This window comes from Pyxicephalus adspersus, chromosome 3 (genome assembly GCF_032062135.1).
Source record: "Pyxicephalus adspersus chromosome 3, UCB_Pads_2.0, whole genome shotgun sequence".
Lineage (NCBI taxonomy): Eukaryota > Metazoa > Chordata > Amphibia > Anura > Pyxicephalidae > Pyxicephalus > Pyxicephalus adspersus.
The window spans coordinates 95498813-95510944 of record NC_092860.1 but is presented as its reverse complement, the minus strand read 5'-3'; the positions used below and the strand labels follow the sequence as shown (position 1 = coordinate 95510944).

General features: G+C 35.9%; 1 protein-coding gene across 1 annotated transcript in view; it reads left to right on the top strand.

The window, feature by feature from the left end:
- SEC24D (SEC24 homolog D, COPII coat complex component) overlaps positions 1 to 12132 on the top strand; it is a gene marked incomplete in the record, with an annotated part of 72131 nt that overhangs the window by 37048 nt on the left and 22951 nt on the right. The window contains 2 exon segments of the mRNA XM_072405769.1: positions 4024 to 4139; positions 5528 to 5652. Coding sequence (XP_072261870.1) covers positions 4024 to 4139; positions 5528 to 5652 — 241 coding nt within the window.

Sequence of the window (12132 nt, the reverse complement as noted above, 5' to 3'; positions counted from 1 at the left end):
AAACTCCAAATAACATATGAAGGTGAATAAAAATCTTAACCTTAAGTACTCATCAGGGATTTGGTTCCCAAAGGAAATGAATCCCAAGTAACAATCATAGATTACACATAATGACAACTCTGAAAAAGGATCTAAAATCCAACAGGGCCAAGTCTCACTTCCAATGGGTTGTACAAAAAAAATGACCTACTGGGCAAAATCCAAGTGACATTTGTATTTCAGAGAGTAAAGAAACTGTTGCCAGTAGAACCATTTATGTAACATCTGAGCTGAGATCATCCATCAACATAGGCTCCTATATTTTGGATAACCACATTCCCACAGCGGGTAGACAAGTCTTTGTCCATAGCAGGGGAACGCAGGATCTTGCTGAATTACCCAGATGTGGAAGCTAATAGTTTTGGTACATCTTAACAGGTATCTCATTCAAATGTAAAAGAAAAAAGGCAGGATGACTAGTAATGGTAATGGACAGTAAACCTCAAGTCAAACCAAAGTAATCTCATGAACTTTTTCACACAAACTCTTTAATGCTGGGAAGTCCCAGATGAGAGGGTTACATTGTCTCCTTGCCCACATTACATTTGCAAAAGACATCTGATGTAGTTGGAAAGAGAAAATGCAAATCTTCAGAGCTACGCTACCATCACATTAGTATTCTATATTTCTGTACCTGAAAACCGCTACTAATTGAAGCCTTGGTTGGCAGCTGGAGCACCCTTGATCTATTTTCTTCCATAAACAATCTCCCCAGCTTACTCTCCCAGAACTTAAAAAAGGAAGGAACATATTCTGGAGAAGACAAGTTGAAGAGAGCGTACATAAACGACAAAGTATGTCAAGGGCCTCCACTACCTAAACGAAGAGTTTCAAACTCATCAAGGAAATGAAGGCCCTACAAACATTAGCCTCTGTAAGTCTACAGAAAATAATGTCTTCCAGACCCGATACAAAAGAAGGATTACCTAAGATTGGAAACAGAGATAATAAATCCACCCTTGGTATCTTTTTTTCCTACACGTTCTCCATGGAGGGCCCTAAGTGATATGGTTAGAAACCTCAGCTAGCATTAGGGTAACTTTTGGGATGCCTGTTTCAGTTTATTTGCTTGAGATTGGGGTGGCGACACCATTCTAGATATCCTGATTTTAATGTAGAACATGACTGTGCCAAATGTACCTAATAGGTATGTACCAAATGTACCTTATAGGGTATTCTTGGTAACACCCTGGTCTTTCTCTAGAAAAGCAGCTGCAAACATACTATCTGCTACTAAAGGGACCAGGTAGGAGCAGATTAATAAAATATAGGTACATAGTGCTTGCCCCAGAACTTGTTGTTCTTGTTGTCCCCAAATGTTTTTTTTCCTTTGTAATTACTGTTCAGAAAACATAAAGATTTAATATAAAACCAATGTTGCCTCCAGAAAAAAAAATAACATTTGCATTAAAATAGTATACTGTACATTGTACATTAGTCATTAATGTCCTTTGGCATTCCAAACATATTAAGTGAAAAGTTTTGGTATTTGGAACTCCCCAAAGACCTCACACACATTTAAAAAACACATTAAAAAACAAATCAGCCTGTAGATGGAGGATTTGTTCAAAATCTATCCAGCAAAATATTTCTCACCCCATTCTTCCCGATAACACATAAAATGTCACAGAGAAGAGCTGTAAAAGTAAGAGTTGTTTTAATAAGCTTCATGTGCCTATGGATTTCATGGCTTCAACATCTATTAATCTTTCCAGTGACAAGCTCATTTTCACTGAAGATACCATGCCATATTTGTCCAAGAGTTACTCTATGTGACTCATAAGCAAGTGTTTCTGTGCTTTTGGATGAGTCCCAAGTTTTCTTTTTGTCGGAACAAGTCCTGCTAGACATTAGAATTAACTTGGATATCCTCATTTGAATTGCAGCGGCACTGTCCTTTCCCTAAAAGAGTAATCTTTTTAACTTTGAAACCTGAGCTTTCAGACACTAATTCTGAGAGTTTCCTTTTCCCCTTGGCATAAAGTGGGTAAAGGAAACTAAGCAAAAGTAAATATTCCAACTCAAATTATTTGTACTATTTTTGGCGGAAAAAAGACCTAAACAAATATCATTTTAAATTTCTTTGAATATACTGCAGTCCTGGGTTTGTTTTATCTGTCAGTAACCATGTTAAATATATACTGTATGTTATGATGTGGATTAAATACCTATTCATAATCACAATAAGTTAGGATCTAGTCAGCAGTTTTGCTGCAGAATGAAAAATATTTGTGTTATTATAGTGCTTGTTCTAGTCTTCTCTGCTATAACTCTTCATGATGTAAAAGCAGCAAGAAAAAGGATATGGATTTCAAGGTATTCCAATATCAATATTTTATTGTGTGGGAGTTTCTTTCTCAGAAGCATAAATGGTCTGTTAGTATCAAATGTTGGTCATTGATTTTTAAAAATAATTTGATGATACTTTTTTTTAATTCAGTTTCAGTATTATTAGGCATTTTTTAAATTTACAGGACAAACATGAATATCTGTGTGACATTTTTGTAATTATCATATTTTACACTGCATTACGCATAAATGATATTCATGTCTGTGTTAAAACAGTTAGGGTTTGTGTCAATGGGCATTGGGCTACAAATACAGTATGCTTTTGACATTATCCTAGAATACTTCTGAAATTATTTATTGACAGGTTCATTTGATCTGCAGGTTTGTATGGAGTGAGAAACAGTAAAACCAATGAACACTGGCCTCTTCTTTTCATGCTGGTTACTGTTACAGACCTAAAAAGAGCTTTGACACTTCTGAGCACATCATTCAGTGCTTTAACACCTTCATTTCTCAGAATTACACCCCTTTGCATGCATTGCTTTTATAAGTAAAAGGGGATCAGGCCTGTGCAAAATATTTTTATACATAATCACAGACATACCAAAGCCCAACTCCAGCTAAACCTTTTTAGCAGCATGAAGGATAGTTAGAACACCTTTTAGGTTTGTAATGCTATAAGCAACCCCACAGGGTACCCTCACTTGTGACAAGTGGACATGTAGTGGGGGAAATGTAACTGTTCTAGGTAACATAAGTAATTTTATTGCTTGCATTTCCCTTTCTAGATTGTAGGCTCTTTAGGCAGGGTCCTCTCCTCCTGTGTCACTGTCTGTATTAGTCTGTCATTTGCAACCCCTATTTAATGTACTTTGCTACTTAATATGTTGGTGCTATATAAATCCTGTTTATTATTATTAATAATAATAATAATAATAATAATATTAATGTTTATCTCAATCCCTGTTCCTGTGATTACCTGTCACCAGCTCATGACATAAGGAGAAATCTCCTTATTGGAAAGTTGACAGTAATTAAACCTTATATCGGGTGCTACATCTTAACAACTTTTTCCAGAATTGGAAACAAGTATTTTCAGGGATTTGAGCTTAAGGTGTACATGCTGACACACTGTATGTAGAGAGCTCTTGAAAGATGTATTTGGGGTCTGATGTAGGGCACCCTGCCTATTCCTCCCCACAGAAGCAGGCTTGACATCCCAAGAAGCAATATGTTCCTCTGCACAGGAATAAAGATTTATTTTGTCTCATGAATTTAGATGAGTAAACCTGTAAAATCTTAAGGTACAGCTGACTATAACAATTCATTCAGGTTGGCCTTGTTCTTGGATGATAATTAGTAAAAAAACTCCTGTAGCGTTATCCAGCATCTCCTTTGTCCATTGAAAAGACAAATGTTAAACTGAAGTGTGCAGGAGAGTGATTTCAACTATTGCTGATTCTTATGGCTTGGCTGTTCTGTGTTGCATTTCAGTAAATAAAGTTGATCTTAATGAAGTAGTATGTTGATAACTCTGATACAATACACTCTCAGATCTTTATGGTTACCTTGACCTAAAACTTTGGTATATCTTTTCTATAAAGCACGATCTTGACTGAAATATATTTGTATTTTAAATCTGAAGAAATATCATTCCCCCTGAATAATTTTGTTTTCCTGTTTATGTTTTGTTAGTCCCTCCATTCTACTTTCAACATCTGGACCATATTGGCAGAAGAGTGGACTACTATGAAAGGCCAGAGCTGTCTCTGGGATCTTATGAATATGTTGCTACACTGGATTATTGCAGAGTAAGTGCATTGCAGGCTTAAACTCTTCCCTTTAGCTCCCAGGCCAGCATTTGTTTTATCTCTCTCTAGAAGTGCATGTCTAAAGTTTGTTGTAATTTGTAAAACCATTTTGGCATAGTGAATCATAACAGGAGATTGGAAATTTTTTTTCCTTAACATGTTACTTTGAAACTGTCTCCTTAGCAATATAATAAAAAACAGATTTATTCTGTATATATCAAGAGTAGTTCTTTTGGTTTTGGTTACTAATGTATAAACAGGTTAGGTGAATGTAAACCAATGATAACTGGTTTGCCATCTAAGTACATCTAGGTGTAGTTTCCCATCTGGATATTTATCTCCTATTTTACAAAGAACTTAGATACCATACCTAAAAACAACGTGGCCAACATCCCCTCTCTATAAGAAAAGAATGGGTGTTGTGTGTACAGAGCTCATGTGTACGCAGCCTAACGCTGGAAAGGATAGGTTTTATTGAAACCATCTTTACAATGTAGCTGAACAGGGCCATTCTGATGTAGGCAGTCAGTAAAGTGGCAGCTGACCAAAATTTGTTCTTTCCTTTAATCTTATAGTTTACTGTTTTTTGAGTGACTTTGGTTTGGTTCACAGTGAGTGTAAGATGTTAGCTGTATTTTGGCTTTCTTTTTGTTATGTCTCTTTCTGGTGTATGTTTTCTATTAATATTTTAGAACAGTCATTTCAGCTTTAAACTTAGTAGTTTATGAAAAGTGGCAGCTGCAGAGGGGCATTCCTTGGAAAAAGAAATAGCAAATCTTTTTAGTTACGTGATGCAAATCTTATGTGGAATCTTGTTGGTCCAGTCATGATTACACACACAAGTTCTTGTTTCTGCATGCCATTGGATTTTTTTATTTGAAACTGAACTCTAGCCTTACCTACTAGTCTAGCATAGTTGTACAGTCTCCTCTCCTGTACAGAAACTGCTGACTCTGATTTAGCTGTATACTTTGAGCTTCTCACATCCTGATAAAGGTGCAGCAGGTCATGACATTTGGCATCATTTAGACTTTCCTGCCCTTCCTTACCTGTCTTACTATACCTGGCCACCCCTTTTCCATTGTTGGGTCTTCTGATATTTCAGTTCTAGAGGTTTAGCTCCACATTTGAGTGCCACCTAGTGAAGTTACCATGATGTCAGACTCCAGACTGACATCCACACCACGAGGTATTTTACAATTTGCATAACCACATAAAAGCATCCCCTCTGCTTGCATCAGGACTGAGGAAAGGAGTTATGAGGTAGGTTGCTGTGATTCTTTCCAGAATGTCTCTACTGTGCATTAGTGCCCCAAATCTTTCACAAATCTGGCTTTGCTATTATGTTTTTTTCTTCCATATTAAAACATGTATTTCTTTGTCTTTAGAAAAACAAACCTCCCAATCCTCCAGCTTATATATTCATGATAGATGTATCATACAGCAACATTAAAAGTGGTGTTGTTAGACTGATATGTGAGGAGCTGAAGACTCTGCTGGATCACCTTCCAAAGTAAGTTTACCTTTTGATTCATAAAAAATTCCTTTTAGTAAGTCAAAAATGAAACTTAACATGTATGGGAAATGGTTTACCAGCACAAAAAGAATGCTGACTTTTTTGTGTAGAAGTTGAGTGATAATAAATTAACCATTTATTTGGCTATTACACAGATGATAGGCTGGTTATAATGAATGAATACCTAGATTAGTTAGATCAAATCTCATCCAACTTGATTAGGATGGACATATTTCCAAACAGAAACATTAGGTCTGTTCCTTCAAGCCTTAGGAGTGCCAGCTTTGGGGACCCCTCTTTCTTCTTCCACACTTAAAAAATTCTACTAAGCTAAGATCATCCCCTCTGCAAGAATACAAATCTCCTGTAACTCAGGATGGAGGAGCTGTAAACTTGTGTGGCCTGTTTAATAGTTCTGTTATTATTATTATACATTATTTATATAGCACCATCATATTACACAGCACTGTACAAAGTCTATAGTCATGTCACTATCTGTCCCTCAAAAGGGCTCACAATCTTATGTCCCTATCATAGAATTATATGTTTTTAATACAGTCTAAGGGCAATTTATTTTCAGAGGGGTAGAAGGGCCAATTAACCTAACCACATGTTTTAGGATGGTGAGAGGAAACCAGAGTACCCAGAGAGAAACCCACACAAACATGGGGAAAACATTCAAACTTCATGCAGATAATGTCCTGGCTGAGATTTGAACCTGGGACCTAGTGCTGCAAGGGCCAGAGCACTTACCTCTTAGCTAGCATGCTGCCCTCTTGCCATCCATTGTCTTCTCTACACTTTTCTGGGATGATTGTGGGCCGCTCTCAGCCCCCAATTACTATTGGTAATAGGTTCTTCATTGTTTCCACAGATTGCCAGTATCCTAGAATTACTATTACATATGAACAGTGTCAACAGCCATATTAGCAAACAGGTTAGCAAGCAGGATGAATATAAACTGGCCTTAGATTCTTTACATATAGACCATGTTTCCTCCAAAAAATGCTTTGCTTTTTCTGTTTTTTTAGTCATTTTCTGCCTATTGCTTCTGTACCCACTCAAGATCAAACAAATTCTTCTGAAAACTGTAGTCTCAGTGGCTAGGTTAGCCATCCTGTCATTCTGCTGGCAAAGTAAACCTACTAGTATACTATAGGTTCAGCAAAATGCTGAGATACAGCTCTGCATTTAATCATTTCTTGAGCAACCATTACTTATAGAGTGTGGTATATTTATATTCTCCTCATTCTGTATGGACATTTATTACTTTTTTTCTAAAACATATGTATGTATCTAGGGAATTGTTTGACGTAATAACAAAAATACAAACCAGTAGCATAGGACTTCTATGCGTCTCTGCATAGTCTCATTTTTACTGTATGTACTGTATGATTCTCATTATGTGAGCCTTTACGTGTTTAAGAAAACTCTACTGCCACCTTCTGTCCCTTTCTTCACAATAAGAATAAATATCAGAATTACTGTGTTCAGAGTGAAGACTGACTAAGAAATACATGCCAAATCCTGAAAAAGAAACACTAGAATGATTTATGATCTTGTTACTAGTGTGTGAAAAATGATTACTCGTTCTGGGTTGCAACACCAAATTCTTGTGCGCAATTCACCTTTAGAATGTCAGAACTGAAGATTCATTTCTTAAATAAAATATGGCTGAAATATACTGTGGTTAATAACTGATAAATATTTTGTAACATATGGAAATGTTACATGCCTAGACAAAGCAAAACATAGCCATTAACTTTCTACATGAAAGAATTTCAGATCTGGAAGGATGCTGGGCAAGTCATGACCTCACTTCAGAAAACCCCTTGACATCTCCCATAGGAGAAATGCAATTATGGCCCTGCTTAGTTGGAGTGAAAAAACAACATGAGATAATGGCTCACTGTTATGAATACTGAATCATGTTTTGGGCATGCTTCAAGTTTTTATTGGAAAACCACCAAAGCATCACGTCTATACGTGTGCCCTCAGGATCCCAAAAAAATCACAGTATAACTCAGAAGAAAATTGGCTTCATCTCAATTGTCTTTCTCATAACTCTCACTTGTCTTTCCCTCATAATTCTCACTTGTCTATCTCTCATCAAGTTGATAGGACTGAGCTGTAAGTTATCAATTAACTTACTAATAATAGACAAACACATGCAGCATTTGGGTATAAATAAACATTTCACTGTAAACCTGAGGAGGGAAATATGTTCTCCACATTTGTGTTTAGCTGTAGGGACCTTTTGGATGTCAAAGTGAAAATGGTAACAAGGTGCACACCCAACAGTCTTCCAACCTTCCTTCAATCACCCAGATTCTAACATACATTTAACTCCAACTACAATCTTCTAGACCTACTAAGCAGTGCAGTCAGGGTATTTTTTTGCTCTTAAGCAACTCATTTTATGTAAGTTTTGTATAATGCAAGTATATATATAGTTGTAACATAAAAATTAAAGCATCCACACTGTGTGTTTCCCTTTGGAGGCTGCTAATAGGTTGTGGTGAATTTCATGCTGTAGCTACTAAATATCCATGGATTCTTTGGATACTATGGATACAGACTTTTATATTAAAATAAAACACCAATGCAATAAAAGTTAGCTACAATTGGACATGGAATGCTTATTAATCATGGCAGCCCATCTAATGATGAAAAATTAGGATGGATCAAAGCAAATCACATTCTACTTTCACCCCCCGCCGTCAACCAACTGCCATCATTGTGCACAAGTCAATGCTTTGTTCCTTGTTGCTTTGTTTCATTTAAACCTGGGAAAAGGTTGTAACCTCCAAGTACTTAAACAGTATTTACCATATCAGAAATACCTTTAAGCCAACCCCTTGATATATTACGAATTTTCAAACAATAGGAAGAGAGAAAAAGATTTTCTTTTTTTTTTTGGCAAACCTGTATTAAGCGAAAATGTTAAAATACAAACCAAACAATACCACTGGTCAACAAACATTTTCTTGCCAAACAGATTAAAGTAATTTTAGGTTATGTTTGATGCACAAATATGGTATTGGCTTAGCTATATTGGCTCGTTTTTGAAATAATGACCTCAATAATAACCTCATAGAAAACTAATGAAACATGAAAATTAAGCAAAATTAAACTAGATATGCCTAGGTATACAAAATTAAATTGTCAACTAGGTCAAGTATATATATATATATATATATATGTTCTTGAAATAATATGTCATAATGTTCTATATTCAGTATATATACAGAACTAATCACTAAAAAGTAATTGAAAAACTCAGTTTGTATAATTTCCTTTTATGCTGATGATCAGGACAATCACGTTGAAGGCTCCAGCAGTAGTCTGCCATCATGTGTCTATCCCATGTGCCCTGACACCTTTCTTCCATCACCTTTATATCTTGATGGAACCTCTCCCCTTGTTCCTCACTGAAATCGCCAAGGTTTTCTGGAAATGTTTGCAAATGGCTATGGAGATAGTGTACCTTTATGCTCATAGTAGCACCCAGATTTTTAATGTTTAAGAGCAAGTTTTGTACCAGTTCTTCATAATTTTGTGCTTTATGGTTACCCAAGAAGTTCTTGACAACCATGACATAGCTGTGCCCGGCAGAAGCTTCAGTATCAGTCACGTAACTTGAATCATTTATAAGTTTCTGAATCTTTAATTAGTTCATTAATCCCAACTTTATGTTCTCAACCATTGGCTCGTTAATGATGTTAGCTGCACCTTTTTTCATGTTTACCCTTTGGAGGCCATGTCACTTTTTTCCAGTGATCCTACTTTGCTCTACTATCCCACAAGCAGTTTAAACATGGGTACTTTGTGTATCCACTTTGCTGTCCAAATAGGAAGTTCACCATTTTTAAATGAACACATATGGACCATTGGTGTTCATGATAGCAAAGCTTTTGTAAGACCATTTAGATATTTTTATATTCTTCTTTAGGTTTTGTTGAGTGATTCCAATTGGAATTGATGCATAGCAGTTGCCATTATACAGTAAAACAGATTTTAAACTTCGAGTGTTACAGTCTATGAAAAGCCACCAGTCTTCTGCTCGGTATTCTGATACTCCCATATGGGTTAGTAGTCCAGGGATGTTACAATAGTACACAAAGTCTTGATCTTCACTGAAATATGGTAGGAGTGTCACCTCTCTTGTCCTATAAACAGTTATTTTAACTTCCGGTCTCAGACAGCTCTTTTCTTTTAGCCTGGATGCTAAACGTTCAGATGCTTGTTTTGACAGACTTAGGTCATTAGAATCATTAAGCTCTTGGGAGAACTGCTGGTTTGATGAAACACTTCCTTCCTATTCACTTCCACTGCTAACTCTTGGAGTACACTTCAAACCCTGTATATCCTCCATGTCAGATACAGGAATATCAGGGAGTGTACTGAACACCGGTATGGGAACATCAGCACCATGCGGCACAGGTCGTCTTGCTGATTCCAAATCAGGGTACTCCCACTTGTTTTTCTTGTAGCGATTGAAACCTTTTACATTCACAGCACAAAAATAACAATCTTTATGATGATTTTTGGGCTCTCGTCATACCATAGGTACACCAAATTTTGAACTTTTCAGTTTTCCAGTTTGCCACTGACGTAGACACTCCACACAATTTTGCATATCATATGGGGACCCAATACTTATCTTGGTCCCCCAGTTTAATACCAAAATATGCTTGTTTCACAAATTCTGTAATGTTTCTTCTCTGTTTTTGCTGAGAATGTTTACCACAAATGTAGCAAAATACATTGGGGGTCATTTAACCCCCCTAGCGGTAATCCTGAGTGTGACTCGGAGTGGATTTTACCTGCAAATAGTGGTAATCCCGAGTCACACACAAAAAACCCACTTACCTTGCTCTGTTGTCCTTCCCTGTCCTGCTCCAATCTCCAGCCGCGCAATGCAGAGACGATCTCTGGGGTTTCCCGGAGACGTGGGTGCGGGCAGATCTGTGGGAAATTCAAATAATTTTGTATTGGGTTCAATACAAATTAGCTGTATTGAGTCCAATACAAAGAAATTTTCGCATAATATATATATAATTTTAATAAATGTATATTATATATGCTACTGTACACTTACATTACATGTTTAACTATTTTTTTTTACAGATTTTTGTGTTTTTTTATTTCAAATTTATTAATAAATTTGTTAAATATTGGACATATTTCGTTAAGTTATGCCTAAACATTATAGACTACAATTTAAAATAAATTTCCATTTCCAAAAACATTTAACGCTTTTTGCACGGAAATTTGAACGAAATTAGAATGCTAGGGAGGTTAAACAACTCTTATTTCTGTAAAAAAAGAAAATGTATGAATAAAAGAAGGCAAATGAAAGTTTCATGAAAATAATGCTACATTTATTATATAAAATGCAAAACATCGATGTAAATAAAGCTTGATATTAATATGCTGTGTTAACATTTGTTGTTGGTAAAATCGTCTGTTCCGATTCCTGTATCACAAGAACTAGAGCCAATTCAATGAAACTGATGTAATTTCTGGATTCAGCAGACCTGAAATACACTAAATATATTAAAAAATCCTTGGCAAGTGAAAAAAAAAATTTTTGTTTAGCTGTGTAATTAATCACCATGTAACAATGAAAGTCATTATAATTTCAAACAAATAAGTGAGTTTGAGAACTAGATAAAAGCCCTTTAAATTAAATTTGACAGTTCATAGTGCCTTATAGGAGTGATATGAGTATTGGACGACATGAGAAAATATTAGTCTCATACCCGACGCGTTTTGCCTCCTTAGGCTTCTTCAGGGGAGTGTGAGATCATTTTCTTTTGCATACGTCCTTGATTGGAAGGTATTTTCAAAGGGCGAGGGAAATTATATTGTGCTGTGCCGAATATGGTTATGCTAATGGAACTGTCCTAGAATGAGGGGTCTTTTTAAATAGCAAAGGGAAATATGTTGAGCAGTGCCTAATGTGGCAAGTGCTTAAACAACTAAGGAGTTAATGTTGACCTGAGCCATGAATGATTCAAGCTATGGTTACACTAGCAGCAGTGAAGGGCTGGCAGCCGCTAGTTGCTGCAAAATTTTTCCCATGACCCCTATAATTTTATCAGTCCTATAAGGCACTATGAACTGTCAAATTTAATTAGAAGGGTTTTTTTTTCAACCTCACTTGTTCAAAATAATAATCACTTTCATTGTTACATGGTGATTAATTTTTGTTTGATTTGTATTTAAACATTTTCGCTTATTATATGTTTGCCCAAAAAACCCTCTCTCCTATTGTTTGAATATTTGTACTTTGTGCCTTGTTGTAAGAATGGGAATTTGAACAAACAATGACACTTCAATATTTTCAATTAACCTGCTTAACCAGTAAATATTATATAAACCGGTTTGTGCCTGTGGCATCCATTTAACACCTGTTTGTATTGAAATTATGAAAAATTAATTGACATGTGAAGTTGACCAGTTTCATTCAAG